The following is a 21,641-nucleotide window of genomic DNA, read 5'->3' as shown; positions in this document are numbered from 1 at the left end:
AAGCAGCCGGCAAGTCTGAAACGCTTTATTAACGAATCACTTAGACAATTGGGGCGCTGATTAGCCGAGTGTCGCTCACCGCCAATGCATTCAACGTGGTCTTTGAGGACGTGGGGAGGCTGGCAGGAGCACAGCCTGTTGACGCACTCCAGGTACGGGTTAGTGGCCGCACACTCCTCGTTGCTTCGACACTCGTCAAACAAGTCCTTGGCTGTACGTAATGACACGAACAACGGTTATTGATAACTCTTTGTTGGACTCCACGAAAAAGTTACGTTATACTATGTCACTCTCGAAATAATAACCTGTGGTAAAAGTACACCATGTTTGAAAGTGACTACTGTGAAAGAGCGCTAAATGTCCACTTTTGCAAAGACTGCGCTGGCAAACGTAGCTCGCAGCGACAGAATGCTGAGCAAGTTAGTAGAGAATGATCGTATGAAAAGGCTGGCGGACAAAACAGGCATACAGGATAAGAACTACCTGCGCATGCTCATACCAATGCGGCGCAAAGGCGTCAATCATAGATGAGCTAGTCGTTGCATCAATCAGGGAATAATAAAGCACGAACGATCGTTAACTGACGAAACAACGTCTAACCTTTAGGTGCACTGGGGAAATTACAAGCATACTCATAAAATTGACTGGAGATCTAGACATTTCTTTCGGATGTAGGAATAATCGAAGAAGGGCGTCTTATATGGTTGGGTTGTGACTTAACAGTAATAGCGGTTGCACGTGCGCATAGATGTCTACCCTTGGTTATCTTGCATAAAGAAGAATGGTCACGTATGAACTAATATTTCTCGAGAGTGTACACCTGTTGCCATGGTTGACGACATGGCACGGCGTTACCCTGGACACATAAGGGTAGTTTTACAGCGTAAGCTGTTATGGGCTCATTCCTATAGCCGTTTCGGTTCGCGATGGTGTCCGCCGCCGCGACCGATGTCCGGTGTCCCTAACCGCTATCGCCGGAAATGCGAAAAAAAGTACCCGGTTCCCGCCGGGATCAAACCCGGGCCGCTGCGCGGGAGTCAGATACTCTACCACTGAGCAACGCAAGCGCTTGCTGCCAGGGAGCGGAAAAATTCCCTATAAACGCGCCCTAGCGAGGAGGCGCGCAATCAACACGATACCGAGCCTCCGCCAGTATGGTGGCGCCATCTAGTTAAGACGCCTGCAAACGCCACGTGCCCGACATGTAAGTCGCATATAGCAGTTGCATGCTACATGTAACTGGACCTGGTTAACCCAAGCAGGCTAGGTGACTATTTGTCACCAGCCCGTTTTGAAGATTCCAATAAACGATCATCATCATCATCATCAACAACAACAACAACAACGTAACATGCCAGGTGTCAAGGGATGTGAGATTTGCGCCAAGTATTCTAGATACCTCTTAGGTACACGATACCTCTAGGTACACTTTATGGCGTCTCCTCGCAAGGTACGAACCGCTGCTGAAGAAGCGAATCGTAGAGCTACGTGCGCGGCTACAACCAGACATCATCGGGCTCAGCAGACTGCTGTGCAGAGAGCATTACAAGCCACAGCTCGCCGTCGATGCCGGGCGGACAGTTCAAATCGTTCTCGTCAAAACGAGGTGAAGAGACTTTGCCGCTAAGACTATGTTGTGCGTGGTGCTGAAATTGGAGCTCCTCTTGCGCCACTCCACCAGCTTACGCGGTGACTGTGCTGCGTGTACCTCGCAGGCCTGTGACTTTTTGGGGGGGTTTTTTTGCCTTCTCTCCTCTGCGCCACTGTGCGACCTTTCAGTTCATAGTCTGCGTTTGTCTTTTGCGTTATTTTTATTTCGGGATTTTCCCGCCTGCCTTTTCATACCACAAATGTAGTTTGTTTCATCTGTTGTTTTATGAAATACTATTTGTACTGTTCAGAAATCTTGGACAGAAAGCAATGTAATGCATGTAATGCATCTAAGCAATGTAAGCAATGTAAGCAATGTAAAGCAATGATAACCACGGCAGCTCCGCGGCTATGGCGTTGGGCTGTTGAGCATGAGATCAAGGGTTTAAACCTGCAGCGGCGCGAGCCCCATTGCGTTGGGGGCAAAATGCATAAAACACTCGTGTATCTTGCATTGGGTGCACATCAAAGAACACCAAGAGGTCGGAGTCTCCTATGACGTGACTCAATAACAGATCATGGTGTTGGCACGTAAAATGCCTCAATGTAACTGAATTAATTGAATAATTCAGGGTTATTACGTGCCAAAACCACGATTTTATTATGATACACGCCGTAGTGGGGGCTGCGGATTAATTTTGACCACCTGGAGATCTTTAACGTGCCCCCAGTAGAACGCCGTAGCAAGTGAGCTTCCACCCACCGGTGACGCATCGCACGACGCCGTTAAAGGTGGCTTCGACGGGACGGTAGAAGGGGCACTGGCAGCGACCGTACGGCTCGCGGGCGTGCTTGATGCAGATCTGGCTGGGCGAGCGCCTGCAGTCCCGGTCATCGTCGCATTTCTCGCGCCGCTCGGGCCGAACCTGCGGACGGGGCCCTGCCACCGAAGAACGTAGAGGTGAACGTTCGACGCTACAAATGTGCAGCGCAGAATGTTGCTTATACTTTGCTCGTGTGGTATGTGCTTAGGCATGAGTTTTGCTCGACTGCACAGTTATCAGTCGCCGCGTCAGAAGGGTGGCCAAGCAGTGATCACGCGTAAGGGGCAGCACGCACTATTAACTAGGTTTACAAGGAACTGGTAAGGAATTTAGATGAGAAGGTTTAACAATATTCCGGCTTAGTATTGAGCGTGGAACAGGCGCTGCAATCTCAAAGATTCTACGATCGCATGCCGATCGTTTTTCGGGCAGAAATCGTAACGCTTTTCTTTCTGATCGGATGTGATCTTTCACACTGGCCGGCCGCCTTCACTAATAGTATGCTCAACATCATAGTTGACGGGCATCTGATCTTACGAACAGATTTAGTGTACAAGCGTCTTTTCTCTTCCTTTCTTTTCCTTTCTTATTCCGAATACGGTACTGCACTCATAAGAATTGCTTGCAGTTAGCCGGTGGGGTCCGTTAACATTATGTTCACTAATATCATTGGCTGGAATATGTTATTACGACCCGGTTTAGCGTGAGAAGTGCTCGCCGCTTCGTGCAACGCTACTCAACTGCAGTGCATATATACCCTTTCTTTTGCGCCCTGCATGACTACAATGGGTGCCAGCCTTCGGCTGCCGCTTAACAATGCGCTTGCATTCATGCAAAACCATCTACGCGAAACTGGTACATAATTACATATGCACGCATTTTAACACGCCATTGGCCACTCGGTATTTGAGGTGACTGCAGGAGTTCAGCGAGCCATTCTGGCTTAAAGCGGTAGTAAATATGGCTTTACCATGCGCCCTACACCAAGTATGAATTCCTGATACTGAGTGTACCGTTATAGAGTACGCCCTTGGGTGCTTTGAACAGCTGATTCCTATGATTTCTCAAGTGTATTACAAGACGAGGAGCGTGTCGAAATAAACTGTGCTTACCGATCCAGAGTAAGGTACGTGACATTCACACAGAACAAAATCAAAAGTGGAAGTGACAAGCATTACAGGGTGACTGTCTTCTAAACAGGAAGTAGTTATCTCCTTTGTTTATTTCAAGCAAACATTGGCGCAAGAACTTGAAATCTGTGGATTGCGTACCTCGGGTGATCGCTGCCTTCTTCCTCAGTATCCTGTTGTAGTAGTTTCGGCCCATGCGGTCGTCCTCCTCTCCTGCGGCCATCTTCGATCCTTCCAAGTCATCGTCAACTCGAAAGGCGTTCATCCCTCTGCCAGGGTCGTCGAGAGAGATCTCGGTGTGACCACCTCGCTCATCGCTGGGAAGAAACGAAGAAACACATCACGCACACTGCCTTCAAAGAGTCCATATATTGGGATGTTGGATGTTCTGTTAATTGTACCCGCCGCAGTGGCTCAGTTAGCTAAGGTGTTGTGCTGCTGAGCACGAGGTCGCGGGATCGAATTCTGGCGGTGGCGGCCGCGTTTCGATGGAGGCGACATGCGAAAACGCCCGTGTGCTTGCGTTGTAGTGCGCGTTAAAGACCCCAGGTGATCCAAATACATGCGGAGCCCTCCACTACGGCGTGGCTCATAATCAGAGCTGGTTTTGGCACGTAAAACCCTAGAAAGAAGAAGAATGTTCTGTTAATGGTACGCACTTGGTAGGTTTCACATGGTCTGCTTCGCATTCGTTCCACGAAATAATTTTTTTTCAGCTAAACTTTGTATCGTCAGGTAGGCCTGATCGAAAACACGTTGTGTGCTGTCTCAAAGCTCCACGCTTCGTTGGCTCCCATATTTGGGTGAGAAAATTCCAAGCTCACTACATTATGCAAGTACTTGCCGACGAAGCGTCATGAGCACGTAGGACCTTTAGATTAGAAGGCAAAGCGCATTTTCACTTCCCCAAGTTTATTTATACTCTGAATTTTGCTCAGACAATTCGGCTCATATTTTTTTCTTTCCCAATGTCTCATGGATAGAGAATACATAACATGATGTCCTTGCGGTAACATTTCATATGTTGTCTTAGAATAAGAGCGAGCAACATATTCACAAAAGATCCGAAAACTTACAGAAGTGCCGTCCAAGTTTGGCCATTACCGCGGGGGTCGCCTCGCCATTATGCCAATCGCTGTCATGTGTGGCAGGCGACCAAATACCAGTCAAGAATCAAAATCTTGGTAATAAGCGGGAACATCCCAATATATTAGGTTACCAGGAGCTTCGTGCAAAAAAATGAAGATTTCAGTTTTAATTATAGTATCTATTGGGACCAGCGCAGAATAAAATCGCACACAAGGAACGATAATGTAACGAGGGATGAAGCAGGTCTAGCTTTCTGTTTATGCATTCCGAATAGACGCAACCGCTAGCTCTTTAATCTGTGTCGTAAATCTTAAAGGTTCTCCTTCAAGAAAGTAAGCAGAAATAGAAGCCCGGCCAGGCCTCCCTAACAAGATAGCCGACTCAGGTGTAGGACAAAACTGAAGGTCTCGTATCACTCTCTATTATAATATACGTGTGAGATCACGTGGACCCTGAATGCAGAATGACATGCTTAAAAAAGGAAATGCTGTTCGTGATGACGGTACCCGGGTAAGTATCTCCATCAAAAACAATAGTATGGAAAGTATTGGTAGTACGTGCACGTGAATGACGTAGAAACGCAGTCAAATCCGACGTGAAATCAGATAAACGAAACGCTACTTGTAGGAAGTAATGACTGCTGGGGATAATGGGCAGTGGAGCTGTGACATGCCTTAGCTAGAGGTTGGAGCAAGGCATGCCAAGGAAGACAACTGTGAGCAATTAATGCAGTAAATTTGTTAAAGAATAGAACCAAAAGTAGAGCACTCAAAACAATTTACGTGCGAAAATCACTATCAGATTCTAAGGCACGCCCTGTAGTGGGGGACTTCAAATAAATTTTTACCCTCGGGTTTTTTTTAACATGCACCCAACGCGCGCTACACTGGCGTTCTTGCATTTCTTGCACCCATCGAAATGCGTCTGCCGCTGCCGCGATTTGATCATGCAACCTAAAAGTGGTGCTATACAGCCTAACTAATACATGGACGGTCTGCAAGGTTTGCTAGATTCGCCGCTGAGGGTTACCATGAAAACTATAGGTTTATATAAAATTTGTTGGCTCTCTGTGCGAGGTTCTTCTCACGGGGATATGGGGTATATTTTGTCTTACCCGTGGAATCGTAGCAGTGATGATGGCGTCGTATTCTGCACAGGCAAGGCGTGGAGCTCGTGCAGAAGCCTGAGGCATGCGAACAGTCTCAAGAGAAAAAGCATGCCTGAAAGTGCGAACATGATTGTTGGGTCACATAAGAAAATAAGGGAAGAAGGAGCGAAAGCAAATAAAGAAAACAATTTCTTTTTTTTCTGTTTGTCACAATTTGACTCAAAATAATTGAATCAGTTAAACCAGAGTGCTACAATTGGGTAAAATGGTACGTACGAGAACAAGGCATCGAGTTCTCTATGGCGTTGTTGCAATATGCTGCTCTGAAAACTAGCGCCGCAGAAAGCTAATGGTCGTTTTTCTCTGAATAAAAGAAGTAAACGTGCCCAGTAGGTGGCTGTCGCTGCACGAGCTTCTAACGATTATGGGGTGTGTGCCTCTCATTCGGGAACAATAGCAAGAAATGTGCTCTACGCTAAAACACAACAGCTTTCGTTTAGCGAATCCGCTCGATGAGCAAGGTAGCTGGATAGAGTTTAGGTAGCGTAGATGCGAAGGAACGATAACACCAAATTCAAGAGGGTACGGGGAATCTTTGCCATTTCGAGTCTGAAGCGAGCATTTCATCTGCTCTACACTCAATTCCCTGCATACATCGGTGGGTAGGGGCCGTGCCAGCTAAAGAACAACCAAAGGCGGCGGAGTGTTCACCTATTGTTGGGAACTACTAACTCTTCCGTAAAACGTCTATTCAGTTGGTACCGCGCGATTCTTGAGGTGAACAACACAGAAGAGTTTCTGGTTCTTTCTCGTTGGATGACGCGACCCATAGCTTTCACTGCGCTCCACGGCGACAGTCCAACGACGCAAAAAGACAGCGCCTATCGTCGTCACAACGAAGCGAGAAAGGATCACGCTAGCCCTTACCGATAAGTGTCCAGCGATTCCTGAACGGCACAAGCGGCCGTTTAGTACACGGCTTTTAGAAAAAGGAACGCGCTTAGCTGCAGTCAAACACCGCGACTTGTCTAAAGCAGCATTGTTTTTTAAACGTGTAAAAAAGCTTTCAACAAAACACGCTATGCAAGAACTTGCCTGTTCCAAATTCCGGAGCTCTCGATGAGAAGCGCGTGAGGCTCGTGCGGGGCGTGTGCTTTCGTTTTCTTCACATCAAGCTCCCAAGCGTTTCTTCTTCTTCACATTTTTCCAGACCACACGTAAATTGGAAATCTCCATTACAAAATTACGATGCCGTATTCCACCCATAAATTTTTATCTACACAGGCCTGGTCTGGCGATGTCCCCTCTATGTCATTTCTGCAAAGAACCTGAAACCATTGTTCATTATCGATTAAACTGCCGCCGATTCGCAATCCAGAGAAAGAAATACTTCGAAATTCCGTTCCGAAAATTAGCCATGGCTATAAACACTGAAAATATTCTATCCTTCGGGGCATATACACTGGGTTTTAGCCACAGGAACGTATGCAGGGCCGTATGTCAGTTCCTTGGTGACACAAGGAGAATACCTAGTTAATTGACTGATATATTGTTGATTATTTTACAAAATTTCAATTTACGTTAATTAACTGATTGATTATTTATTAATTTCGAAAATTCCAATTAAACTGATTGAAATTTAATACCTTCTACCTTGATCTCCTTCCAAAAAGCACACGATTTCCTATAAGATAAAATAAAATACGGCTATAACATCAGTTAGTTTCATTGAATAATTTCAACCGACCTGTTTAACCGCCCACTTCTTGGCCAATCTCCCGTGGTGGGTATGCGCCATGGCATAGGAAGCAAGCAAGCAAGCAACGTCTCTGGAACTGCACATCGCCAAGTGCGCACGTGTTTTTTGCTTACTCGACAAAGAGGTTGATACTCGATCATGAATGCGAGTTCAAACAAGCTGGAAGTACGCACGTCACTCTATTTGTCACATCCTGAATCGAGTTTTTTTTAACGACAACGTATTTCTTAGCGAGTTATCTCACCTTTCCGTATCGGGTATCTGTGTTTATGTTCTTTCTTGGGCCGATATCGAAGATGGTGCCGCAAACAGAAAAGAAAGAAAGAAAGGTTGTCCCACGCTTCTTGTACTCCTCTCACGCAAGGATTGACACGACACACACCGTACACTGTGGCATCGTACCACGTCCCCGCCAACTCGCTCAGGAAGATATTGTCTTTGATCGATTCAACTAAAGGTTGAATTTCTTTGCAACTTTTTCACAGTATTCACCTATACTGTGACAGGTGCTGCATTGGCTAGACCGGCCGATGCATAAACGACAGACTGAGACAGCCTCATGCGCAGGTACAGCTATCAGCTGGATACAGTGATCTAGAAGACCACTTCTTTTAATTTTGAGACTGAGTAGCTTATGGCTTATTAAAAAAGCATATAAAAATAGGAATGCAACTCCGCGTTTTGAAGAAAGTCTAGTAAAGTTCTGTAATTACAGTCATCTTAACTTCACTTGCTGCAGTCATCACGCCGATCACTGCGGAAGCCAGACCACCTGAACAAGGCCTGCCAGATGTGCTGTGTGCTTAGGCGAGGTAACAGTAGGTGGTACACATCGGTTTCTTGTGCCATGGACCGTGCAGTTGGGGTGGGTAGCATAGTCTATGATGAAGTACTTCCTCTTGAAGGTGACCGCAGGGGTGAGGGCTATATCATATCATCCCATATCACCCTCAGAGGAACTTCCTCCATCGTTGTGAAGTTGTGGGGGGGGGGGGGGGGGGACGTGCATACTGGGCTATAAGAGCACGTTTCTCGAATCGGGGAGAAACGTTTGGGTCTAGGAAAGTGGTAAATAAGTCTGGCACAAGGCCTTGTCAAATAAATTGCCCTTGTTATGATACAGTCGTCGTCGTCCACAGAAAATAATGCGCCCCTGTGGGGGATTAAAAAAAAGAAAAAAAAACATTTGTTGATTTTTCCAAGTTATAACAGGAAAACAAATATTTCAGCACTGCTATAATGAATGATGTTGAAAGGCGAAATCTACTGTTAAATTAAGAGGAAGAAGAGTAAGACACAATATTATTGCTGTAAATGTACAAAAATAAACGACAAACAACTTCTGTGGAAATTTAGCCCTAAATGCGAGAGAAAAGCGTTAGCATTAAGTCGCACCATTACGTCGCACCTATCGGAGTCCCCGGATCCAAGATTTGAAATTAAAGCACAATCATCCCATTGGAAAGTGTTGTTTAGAAGCTCACTCGACTATACGACCTAGCTATTCGAGAAACGCAGTGCAATTGTCTGCACTTATATATATATATATATATATATATATATATATATATATATACGTCTGTATATGTATAGTTTCAAACAGTGTTCTGTACGTTCTGTACGTTCTGTATGCACTAAGTTTAGAAAGAAGGCGTACACATTTCACCCGTGGCACGGCCGAAACGTAAGCAAATAAACATATTACCGTTTGCCACGAAAATTAGAAAAGCAATGAGTAGCTATATATAGAAACATTTTGAAATAGCAAGAAAGGGACCTCTTTCGTAAGGAAGTATAGTGAAATTAATAGAAAAAGTTATCATGTGACACCTTCCGTCGTTTTCGTCACCTGTATCAAAAAAAAAAAAAAGAGGGGGGGAGAGGCTTGCGTCCTGCAGTGGCCATAAAGACAGGCTGATGATGATGATCAAAGAGAGAGAGAGAGAGCGTGTGCCGTAGAGGAAGTTGCTATTTTTGTATGTTCAAGTCAAATAATAGCATACGCAAATACATGCAAGCTCAATAAGATAAGCAATAAGGCTGAAACAAAAGTTAGCCCACTACGACACTATAGGGGCATTTGACAATTAGGCCATGAAATGGGGTGGAGGAGAAAGAAAGAGGTGGAATTCTACGGACCTCGTGCCCTACGCCGGTGACGAGGAAGAAAAAGAAGCGCGTGATCTTAGCACGTTCATTTGCGCTTGCTGAACGGGATTCGCTACAGCTCTGAGCAAGTCTATATCGCCACGTCAGGGTCTGTCAAGCCTGCCAAAAAGGACAGCAGCGCAGCGCTACCGCTCACAGCCAGCCAACATCTGCCAACACAACGACTGGCCGCAAAACTCGAAGCCATGGACCGTGAGCAGGGCGACATTGGGGAGTCCCTGAACTCCAGGCCGAAGTCTTCTGGTGATGCTCCAGCCACCTCCCGAGAGCCAACCCCCGCGCTGCCACGCAAACGCCCCTGCTCGTCTGCCAAGGAGGAGGACTTTGACGTACGACGCGCCATCGTGTCCTGGTCTAACGAGCAGCTCAACCGCGCACAGCCGTGGAAGCATTTCGTGGACACCGCCCGATTTTCGGTACCCAAGTCGGCCCAGGATGTTGCCAAGCGGATCCAATCGAACGTGGACCGCTTCCGCATCAACTACGGTATTCTGTTCGTCGTCATCCTGACGGGCTACATAATGTCCAGCCTGGAATTGGCGGCGAGTTTCGCAGTTGTGGCGGCAGTGTGTGCCGCGCTCAAGCTGCACCACAACGACGAGACTGCGGCCGTGTGGGGCACGAGGCTGGTGCTCAGCAAGAACCACAGGCTGATCGCGGTGGCGTTTGTGGCCTTGGTTCTCCTGTATGCCGCCGACTTCTGGTCCGCTGTCATGTGGTCTGTTCGGGCTATCGTGGCGATTGGTACAGTACACGCCACTTTGAATGCTGGCAGTGGCTCCCGCCACAAGCTACGTAACAAGCTGCCGGACATTCCCGAGGAAGATGAAGGGTCACCTTGAGTGATGAGGAGCTGCTCATCTATTCGAATTTCCCTGCGGCGAGCATTCCCTTTGGCAAGGCTGCCGCCACGGGTTTTCGAAATAAAGCCCTCTCTTTTGCTTTCGGGGACTTCCTGGCTTTATTATGATTGCTCGAGGCGCATTGACAGCGTCGGCACCGCTGCTTCCGTTTTCGTGATATCTCCCGCTCACGGCTCAAGCGCGGCTCACGCACGAAATGTTAAAGGTTCTCCACATACGCGGATTGTGTTTGGAAAATTGACGAGGCAAAGTGTACGTACTGTCAACGCTACACTCAATCGCCTAGGTGTTGGACTAGGGATGGTTAATTTAATTATTTTTCCGTATAACGACTAATCATTTTAACCTTAATGCGATTAATTGCTTTCGATGCAGGATTTTTCATCGATTAATTGATTAATTCTGGCCACTCTTAGAAAGGTTGAAAAACAGTTATTTACTTTGGTAGGAACCTACTTTAATGTTCGAGAGGTGGAACCAAGTTGAAAGACAATTGCATAAACGTTTGATAAGGCGAGCAAAACGCCGACAAGCGCCCACAACAGTTCTGCGCGTTGCTGGTGCTGCTGCATGTCCAAGTTTATACAGCTTATAAAACTACTATCCTCACTCCGTATAGCTCTCTACTAATTTTCTATCGCAATTAATGCTTCGCCTTTAGGGTGAAACTGCGACAATTTTAGGGGCGTAGCTCCTCTTAGTCTAATCTCGTCACGTCTCCGTTGTCCGGCGTATCTCCCGGCAGTAAACGGCAGTATCTCCCGTATAATGCAATAGATGGCGCTGTCTCATAGAAGTACATACAAACTGCAGTTCAGGGACGATATTCTAGATGGCGCTGTACACAATCTGTGTCGTCATCACCATTTCTTGTCCCATTTCCTAGATGGCGTTGGTCCAATAGAATTGTGTGCAATATGGCGCTTGTGTGAATCGACACTAGATGGCGCTGGAAGTGCCGCTGCTCTCCGATTAGCTGCTGTGCGGGCTGCGCGGGGATGCGCGGAGAGCGAGCGCCTCTCTCATTTCTTGGATCGCGCGTAATATATAAAGGTAACTTGAAATCTCAATAAAAGTTTTCTTCACCGTACCTCAAGTGTTTGCATGATGATTTTATCGGGCGAACTTCTCGGAGGATTAACGGTATCACCGATAACCTCCGGAGCTTCGCCCACCTCACCATCATTCACGTCGTAGATATGCTGTGATTTTTTTCAGAGTCGTTTAGTAAAATTTCGCGCATGTTTTCTTTTTATTTATTTATTTTTTTGCCCCGAGACGTTGCACAATTAAGAGCTCCCGGAGAAAGAGGATGAAATAGTAATTTCAGTTCAACCCCCTGCCTTGGGCTACTGGGCGCTGGTGTGGGGACGAGAGGCGGTGGGAAACGGGGGCGACCTCTATGCAAAACGTATTAGTTTACTACAGAAACTTGTTTGCCGTCACAAGGCCATTCTACTAAACTGCACGCATATTAGATCGGCAGTAGACAAACATCCCTTTAGCTATCCGTCCTAAATTTCTAAAGACTAAACACAGAGTGTCACGTGCGAACGATGAATGCTAAAGGATTGAGGACGCACATTTTCTTATAAAATAAAGCTGAAAACTAAGCACATGGCATTGCACACACTAGCGACAGTTAAGGAAACTTAGGACAGCCATGGTGTACTTAAATGAGAGGGCGTCTCATTTATTTGAAGCTGAGTTTTTTATGCAGTGTGTACTAAATATTCCTCAGAGGGCGGAACTCTCATATACTAATCCCGCTGCATTAACTGTCGATAATGAAACCATGGCTTCTTGATTTTTGACACGCCTTCCGATTTACCACTGGCGTCATTTCATGTTTTCTTACTTCCTTTCAGCTTTTTATAGCGATAGCAATTATATGAACAGTCCAAGCGCATTTTACCGTCGCCGTCGTCGTCGCCGTGAGGTTCCGTATAAAGTCCAACGGCGATAAAACCGTCGCCGGGCGCCTTATGCTGTGTGTGCGAGTGAAAGAGTGCGAGGGCGAGCCGACAACCGCAGCTTAATCTCGCACACGCGAAAGAGGAAGGCAGCCGGAAGCGCGCTGTCTTCGTTCACTGGGTGAGACACGGGGAGGAGGCGACGAAGCCGGTGGGGGTGGGAGGTGCGTTCTGCTCTTACGGGTGCTGCTGACGGAGCTGCCACGCGGGCACCGTATCTTGAAAGCGATATGCCATGTGGCCGAAGTGTGCGCCCGCGGGGGCTTCATCTTCAAAGCGATCTGCGATGTGTACAAGGTGCATGCGCCGAATGCCGGTAGCTTCGTATGCACTGTGCTTTCGACGTTCGCACTGAAGCGAGACGAGATACAGTACGAAGGTCAATTTGCCCGCCGCTGCAGGCGCGCTTTCTCACTCCAGCCTTTTGACGAGTTTCCGCGATCATAGAGCGAGATGTGTTCATGTTTACCTATGCGCGCGTGACGCTGTGCTTGTTTAGTTAGTAAGCAAATATTTACAACTTTACACGGCCGATAAAACTACTATCCTTCTTCGTAAGCTGTCAACTAATTTGCTATCCCAATTGATGCTTCGCCTTTCAGGCGAAAATGCGACTTTCTTTTTAGTGACATGAGCATCGAGCGGTACTCTAGTTGCTTGCGCAACACTGCCGTTTCACCTCCAGAGACGACCGGGGACGAAATTCAAGATCAGTCGAAAAAAAATAGAGAAACAAAATAGTACAGTATAAAATTCATGGGTTTCGTTATAGATACAATATCAGAACATAAGTTTAGTTACAAGTTCAGTTACTGAAGTGTAAGAAATAATTAGAATTATTCAGAAATCAGAGATTACCGAGCACGAAAGCACAGAATCGTAGATTTTAGAGACCTGCCACGTCAGCACGACTTTAGCGATATTCCTGGAAACCCGGAAGTACCACTTCTTTGAACTTGGGACGGATAAGCTTACGACTTATTAAAAAATTATATAAAAATAGGAATGCAACACCGCGTTTTGATGAAAGTCTAGTAAAGTTCTGTTTTACAGTCATCTTGACTTCACTTGCACATCACGCCGACCACTGCGGAAGCCAGACCACCTGAATAAAGCCTGCCAGATGTGCTGTGTGCTTAGGCGAAGTAACAGTTGCGGGTTAGGAAACGTGCATACTGGGCTGTAAGAACACGTTTATCGAATCAGAGTGAAATGTTTGGGTCTAGCAAAGTGGTAAATAAGTCTGGCACAAGCCCTTGTCAAATAGATTTCGCGCGTTATGAAAAAGTCGTCGACGTCCCGAGAAAATCATGCACCCTTGCGGGGGATTAAAAAAAAAGGGCGTTGATTTTTCCAAGGTATAACACAAAAACAAATGTTTCCGCACTGCTATAATAAATGCTCTTGAAAGGCAAGATCACGCGTTAAATTAGGAGGAAGAAGAGTAAGACACAATCTTATTACTGGAAAAGTAAAAAAAGAAATGAAAAGCAACTTCTGGGTAAATTTAGCAGTAAATGCGAGAGAAAAGCGTTAGCATTAAGTCGCACCATTACGTTGCACCTATCGAAGGTCCCGGATCCAAGATTTAAGTTGAAACTGCGTTCATGCCATTTGAAAGTGTTGTATAAGAGCTCACTCTACTATACGACCTGGCTCTTCGAGAAACGCAGTGCAATTGTTTGAAATAATATATATAATTGCAAACAATGTTCTGTACGTTCGGTATGCACGTAGTTTTAGAAGAAGGCGCACACATTTCGCTCGTTGCACGGCCGAAACGTTAGCACGCAAACATATTACCTTCTGCCACGAAAATTAGAAAAGAAATGAGTAGCTATATATAAATACATTTTTACATAGAAAGAAAGAGACATTTTTTATAAGGGAAGATAGCGAAATTCTTATAAAAAGTTCTCATGTGACACCTTCCGTCATTTTCGTCACCTGTATCAAAAAGAGGGAGAGGCTTTCGTCCTGCAGTGGCCATAAAGACAGGCTGATGATGATGATCAAAGAGAGGGAGAGCGCGTGCCGAGGAGGAAGTTCATATTTTTGTATGTTCAAGTCAAATAATAGGATACACAAATACATGCAAGCTAACTAAGATAAGAAATAAGCCTGAAACGAAAGGTAGAGAACACAGAAACTAGGGGCATTTGACCAGCCATAACTAGAGGGCATAAAATGGGGTGGGGGAGAAAGAAAGAGGTGGCATTCTACGGACCTCGTGCCCTACGCCGGTGACGAGGAAGAAAAAGAAGCGCGTGATATTAGCACGTTCATTTGCGCTTGCTGAACGGGATTCGCTACAGCTCTGAGCAAGTCTAGCGCCACGACAGGGTCTGTCAAGCCTGCCAAAAAGGACAGCAGCGCAGTGCTACCGCTCACAGCCAGCCATCATCTGCCAACTCAGCGACTGGCAGCGAAACTCGAAGCCATGGACCGGGAGCAGGGCGACATTGGGGAGTCCCTGAACTCCAGGCCGAAGTCTTCTGGTGATGCTCCAGCCACCTCCCGAATGCCAACCCCCGCGCTGCCACGCAAGCGCCCCTGCTCGTCTGCCAAGGAGGAGGACTTTGACGTACGACAAGCCATCCTGTCCTGGTGTAACGAGCAGGTCAACCGCGCACAGCCGTGGAACCATTTCGTGGACACCAGCCGGTTTTCGGTACCCAAGTCGGGCCAGGATGTTGCCAAGCGGATCCAATCGAACGTGGACCGCTTCCGCATCAACTACGGTATTCTGTTTGTCGTCATCCTGACGGGCTACGTAATGTCCAGCCTGAAATTGGTGGCGAGTTTCGCGGTGGTGGCTGCAGTGTGTGCCGCGCTCAAGCTGCACCACAACGACGAGACTGCGGCCGTGTGGGGCACCAGGCTGGTGCTCAGCAAGAACCACAGGCTGATCGCGGCGGCGTTTGTGGCGATGGTTGTCCTGTACGCCGCCGACTTCTGGTCCGCTGTGGTGTGGTCCGTTGGGGCCATCGTGGCGATTGGTGCAGTACACGCCACTCTGTATGCTGGGATTGGCTCCCGCAACAAGCTCAGCAACAAGCTGTCGGACATTCCCGAGGAAGATGATGGGTCGCCTTGAGTGATGAGGAGCTGCTCATCAATTCGAATTTTTCTGCGGCGAGCATTGCGTTTGGCCGGGTTATTGCCACGGGCTTTCGAAATAAAGCTCTCTTTTGCCTTCGGGGACTTTCTGGCTCTATTATGATAGTTCGAGGCCATTGACACGTCGGAGCCGCTGCTGCCGTTTTCGTGATCTCCCGCTCACGGCTCAAGTGTGGCTCGCGCACAAAATGTTAAAGGTTCTCCACATATTCGGATTGTGTTTGGCAAATTGACGAGGCAAAGTGTACATACCGTCAACGCTACACTCAATCGCCTAGGTGTTGGACTAGGGATGGTTAATTTATACATTTTTCCGTTAAACGACTAATCATTTTAACCTTTAATCGATTAATCGCTTTCGATGCAGGGTTTTTCATCGATTAATTGATTAATTCTGGTCACTTTTAGAAAGGTTGAAAAGCAGTTATTTACTTTTGTAGAAACCTACTTTAATGTTTGAGAGGCGGAACCAAGTTGAAAGACAATTGCATAAACGTTTGATAAGGCGAGCAAAACGCCGACAAGCGCCGACAACAGTTCTGCGCTTTGATGGTGCTGCTGCATGTCCAAGTTTACACAGCTGATAAAACTACTATCCTCACTCCGTATAGCTCTCTACTAATTTTCTATCGCAATTAATGCTTCGCCTTTAGGGTGAAACTGCGACAATTTTTCAGAGTCGTTTAGTAAAATTTCGCGCGTGTTTTATTTTTCTTTCTTTCTTTTTTGCCCCGAGACGTTGCACAATAAAGAGCTCCTGGAGAAAGGATGAAATAGTAATTTCATTTCAACCCCCGTTGCGCTGGGGATGCAATATGCATCCCCAGCGTAACGTGGAAAGAAGGAAGGCCAGGGCCGTGGCGCTCCTACGCCGGGCGACAGAACTCCCTGGCGGCAGCTGCTTCGTTGACGCGGCCCAATATGGCAACAGCAAAAATTTCGCAGTAGTGTCCATCAACCACAAGGGTTCGACCGTTAACGCAGCTTCGGTACGAAGCACGTCGTCAAGTGCGGCCGAGCAAGTGGCCATTGCCTTGGCCCTCCTGGACGAGAAACATGCCAACATCTTCAGTGAATCCAGGGCAGCCATCCGCGCCTTCAGCGTTGGCGCCGTGTGTAAAGAAGCCTGTCGCATCCTCGACGGTAAAAGCATTGCCACCCACACTCTCACGTGGTTCCCCGCTCACATGGGATCCATCATGGGAGGCCCCACAAACCTCAACGAGCTGGCCCACTCCAAGGCGCGAGGTCTCGCTTTCCGCGACCATGGAGAACTCTCCGGCCGGCCAGGAGTGGTGGAGAACAGAGATCAACCGACAACATACAATGAAATTACGCAGTACTTTTATCTCGGCAGGAGAGACTTTCCCCTTCCTCACAAGAAGTTAAATAGAGCGCAGGCATTGACCCTCAGATTATTGCAAACAGGCTCGTATCCCAGCCCGGCTTTATTACACAAGCTTTATCCCGACACTTATGCCAGTAGTTCTTGCAGGCACTGCAATGACTTCGCTAGCTTAGACCATATGCTCTGACGTTCCCCCTCGTTACGAGGCACGGAACAAATAAATGAGGACAAGTGGCTCTCCGCTATCAAGAGCCCCGATGCCGGGGCGCAACTATGGGCTGTCCAGAGGGCCCACGATGCGGCGGTCGGGCAAGGCCTGACTGTCCCAACGTGGGAGCGGCTCGCTGCGCGCTGAGTCGCGTACCTCAGGACGTTTATTAAAGTTTCACATCCATCCATCCATTTCAACCCCCTGCCTTGGGCTACTGGGCGTTGGTGTGGGGACGAGAGGCGGCGGGAAACGGGGGTGACCCCTATGTGAAACGTATTAGTTTACTACAGAAACTCGTTTGCCGTCACAAGGCCATTCTACTAAACTGCGCGCATATTAGATCAGCGGTAGACCAACATCCCTTTAGCTATCCTTCATAAATTTCTAAAGACTAAACAGAGATTGTCACGTGCGAACGATGAATGCTAAAGGATTGAGGACGCACATTTTCTTATAAAATATAGCTGAAAACTAAGCACATGGCATCGCACACACTAGCGACAGTTAAGGAAACTTAGGACAGCCATGGTGTACTTAAATGAGAGGGCGTCTCTTTTATTCGAAGCTGAGTTTTTTATGCAGTGTGTACTAAATATTCCTCAGAGGGCGGAACTCTCATATACTAATCCCGCTGCATTAACTGTCGATAATGAAACCATGGCTTCTTGATTTTTGACGCGCCTTCCGATTTACCACTGGCGTCATTTCATGTTTTCTTACTTCGTTTCAGCTTTTTATAGCGATAGCAATTATATGAACAGTCCAAGCGCATTTTTACCGTCGCCGTCGTCGTCGCCGTGAGGTTCCGTATAAAGTCCAATGGCGATAAAACCATCGATGCTGTGTGTGCGAGTGAAAGAGTGCGAGGGCGAGCCGACAACCGCAGCTTAATCTCGCACACGCGAAAGAGGAAGGCTGCCGGAAGCGTGCTGTCTTCGTTCACTGGGTGAGACACGGGGAGGAGACGACGAAGCCGGTAGGGTTGAGAGGTGCGTTCTGCTCTTACAGGTGCTGCTTAGGTTATCTTAGGTTTATTATTTACCCAACAGTTTCGGTCGGTGCAGAAGCACAACTTCAGACGCACAACTTCGCGACCTTTTTCAAGGGTCGGTCCACTTGAAAAAGGTCGCGAAGTTGTGCTTCTGATTTTCCTAAATACGCTTGGCCCATTGAAAAATCCAGTTACTATATATATATATATATATATATATATATATAAATTCAAACAATGTTCTGTACGTTCGGTATGCACGTAGTTTTGGAAGACGTTGCACACTTTTTGTCCCGGTTGCACGGCCGAAACGTAAGCAAGCAAACATATTACCTTCTGCCACGAAAATTAGCAAAGAAATGTGTAGCTATGTATAAATACATTTTTACATAGAAAGAAAGAGACATTTTTCATAAGGGAAGATAGCGAAATTATTATAAAAAGGTCTCATGTGACACCTTCCGTCATTTTCGTCACCTGTATCAAAAAGAGGGAGAGGCTTTCGTCCTGCAGTGGCCATAAAGACAGGCTGATGATGATGATCAAAAAGAGGGAGAGCGTGTGCCGAGGAGGAAGTTGACCTTTTTGTATGTTCAAGTCAAATAATAGCATTTGACTAAATTGTATGCATTTGTGCTTGTATGCACAAATGCATACAAGCTAACTAAGATAAGAAATAAGCCTGAAACAAAAGGTAGCGAACACAGAAACTAGAGGCATTTGACCAGCCAGAACTAGAGGCCATAAAATGGGGTGGGGGAGAAAGAAAGAGGTGGCATTCTACGGACCTCGTGCCCTACGCCGGTGACGAGGAAGAAAAAGAAGCGCGTGATATCAGCACGTTCATTTGCGCTTGCTGAACGGGATTCGCTACAGCTCTGAGCAAGTCTAGCGCCACGTCAGGGTCTGTCAAGCCTGCCAAGAAGGACAGCAGCGCAGTGCTACCGCTCACAGCCAGCCATCATCTGCCAACACAGCGACTGGCAGCGAAACTCGAAGCCATGGACCGTGAGCAGGGCGACATTGGGGAGTCCCTGAACTCCAGGTCGAAGTCTTCTGGTGATGCTCCAGCCACCTCCCGAGTGCCAACCCCCGCGCTGCCACGCAAGCGCCCCTGCTCGTCTGCCAAGGAGGAGGACTTTGACGTACGACGCGCCATCCTGTCCTGGTGTAACGAGCAGGTCAACCGCGCACAGCCGTGGAACCATTTCGTGGACACCGCCCGATTTTCGGTACCCAAGTCGGCCCAGGATGTTGCCAAGCGGATCCAGTCGAACGTGGACCGCTTCCGCATCAACTACGGTATTCTGTTTGTCGTCATCCTGACGGGCTACGTAATGTCCAGCCTGAAATTGGTGGCGAGTTTCGCGGTGGTGGCTGCAGTGTGTGGCGCGCTCAAGCTGCACCACAACAACGAGACTGCGGCCGTGTGGGGCACGAGGCTGGTGCTCAGCAAGAACCACAGGCTGATCGCGGCAGCGTTTGTGGCGTTGGTTCTCCAGTACGCCGCCGACTTCTGGTCCGCTGTGGTGTGGTCCGTTGGGTCCATCGTGGCGATTGGTGCAGTACACGCCACTCTGTATGCTGGGATTGGCTCCCGCAACAAGCTCAGCAACAAGCTGCCGGACATTCCCGAGGAAGGTGAAGGGTCGCCTTGAGTGATGAGGAGCTCGTCATTCATTCGAATTTGCCTGCGGCGAGCATTGCGTTTTGGCAAGGTTGGCGCCACGGGTTTTCGAAATAAAGCTCTCTTTTGCTTTCGGGGACTTTCAGGCTTTATTATGATTGCTCGAGGCGCATTGATAGCGTCGGCGCCGCTGCTGCCGTTTTCGTGATCTCCCGCTCACGGCTCAAGCGTGGCTCGCGCACGAAATGTTAAAGGTTCTCCACATATGCGGATTGTGTTTGGAAAATTGACGAGGCAAAGTGTACGTACCGTCAACGCTACACTCAATCGCCTAGGTGTTGGACTAGGGATGGTTAATTTATACATTTTTCCGTTAAACGACTAATCATTTTAACCGTTAATCGTTTAATCGCTTGCGATTCAGGGTTTTTCATCGATTAATTGATTAATTCTGGTCACATTTAGAAAGGTTGAAAAGCAGTTATTTACTTTTGTAGGAACCTACTTTAATGTTTGAGAGGCGGAAGCAAGTTGATAGACAATTGTATAAACGATTGATAAGGCGAGGAAAACGCCGACAAGCGCCGACAACAGTTCTGCGCTTTGATGGTGCTGCTGCATGTCCAAGTTTACACAGCTGATAAAAATACTATCCTCACTCCGTATAGCTCTCTACTAATTTTCTATCGCAATTAATGCTTCGCCTTTAGGGTGAAACTGCGACAATTTTTCAGAGTCGTTTAGTAAAATTTCGCGCGTGTTTTATTTTTCTTTCTTTCTTTTTTGCACCGAGACGTTGCACAATAAAGAGCTCCTGGAGAAAGGATGAAATAGTAATTTCATTTCAACCCCCTGCCTTGGGCTACTGGGCGTTGGTGTGGGGACGAGAGGCGGTGGGAAACGGGGGCGACCTCTATGCGAAACGTATTAGTTTACTACAGAAACTCGTTTGCCGTCACAAGGCCATTTTACTAAACTGCGCGCATATTAGATCGGCAGTAGACCAACATCCCTTTAGCTATCCTTCCTAAATTTCTAACGACTAAACAGAGAGTGTCACGTGCGAACGATGAATGCTAAAGGATTGAGGACGCACATTTTCTTATAAAATAAAGCTGAAAACTAAGCACATGGCATTACACACACTAGCGACAGTTAAGGAAACTTAGGACAGCCATGGTGTACTTAAATGAGAGGGCGTCTCTGTTATTTGAAGCTGAGTTTTTTATGCAGTGTGTACTAAATATTCCTCAGAGGGCGGAACTCTCATATACTAATCCCGCTGCATTAACTGTCGATAATGAAACCATGGTTTCTTGATTTTTGACACGCCTTCCGATTTACCACTGGCGTCATTTCATGTTTTCTTACTTCGTTTCAGCTTTTTATAGCGATAGCTATTATATGAACAGTCCAAGTGCATTTTACCGTCGCCGTCGTCGTCGCCGTGAGGTTCCGTATAAAGTCCAACGGCGATAAAACCGTCGCCGCGCGTCTTTTGCTGTGTGTGCGAGTGAAAGAGTGCGAGGGCGAGCCGACAACCGCAGCTTAATCTCGCACACGCGAAAGAGGAAGGCAGCCGGAAGCGCGCTGTCTTCGTTCACTGTGTGAGACACGGGGAGGAGGTGACGAAGCCGGTGGGGGTGGGACGTGCGTTCTGCTCTTACGGGTGCTGGTGACGGAGCTGCCACGCGGGCACCGTATCTTGAAAGCGATATGCTATGTAGCCGAAGTGTGCGCCCGCGGGGGCTTCATCTTCAAAGCGATCTGCGATGTGTACAAGGTGCATGCGCCGAATGCCGGTAGCTTCGTATGCACTGTGCTTTCGACGTTCGCACT

General features: G+C 47.4%; 1 protein-coding gene across 1 annotated transcript in view; it reads right to left on the bottom strand.

The window, feature by feature from the left end:
- Positions 1-21,641, bottom strand: part of LOC119440666 (uncharacterized) — a 74,081-nt gene that overhangs the window by 10,640 nt on the left and 41,800 nt on the right. The window contains exons 4-5 of the mRNA XM_049663003.1: positions 2,354-2,530; positions 80-211 (exon numbers count right to left, since the gene is read on the bottom strand). Of these exons, the coding sequence (XP_049518960.1) occupies positions 80-211; positions 2,354-2,530 (309 nt within the window). The remainder of the gene's footprint in view (positions 1-79; positions 212-2,353; positions 2,531-21,641) is intronic.

Source organism: Dermacentor silvarum, chromosome 2, assembly GCF_013339745.2.
Source record: "Dermacentor silvarum isolate Dsil-2018 chromosome 2, BIME_Dsil_1.4, whole genome shotgun sequence".
Classification (NCBI taxonomy): Eukaryota; Metazoa; Arthropoda; class Arachnida; order Ixodida; family Ixodidae; genus Dermacentor; species Dermacentor silvarum.
Note: the sequence above shows the minus strand (reverse complement) of the source record. Positions and strands in the feature narration are given on the sequence as shown.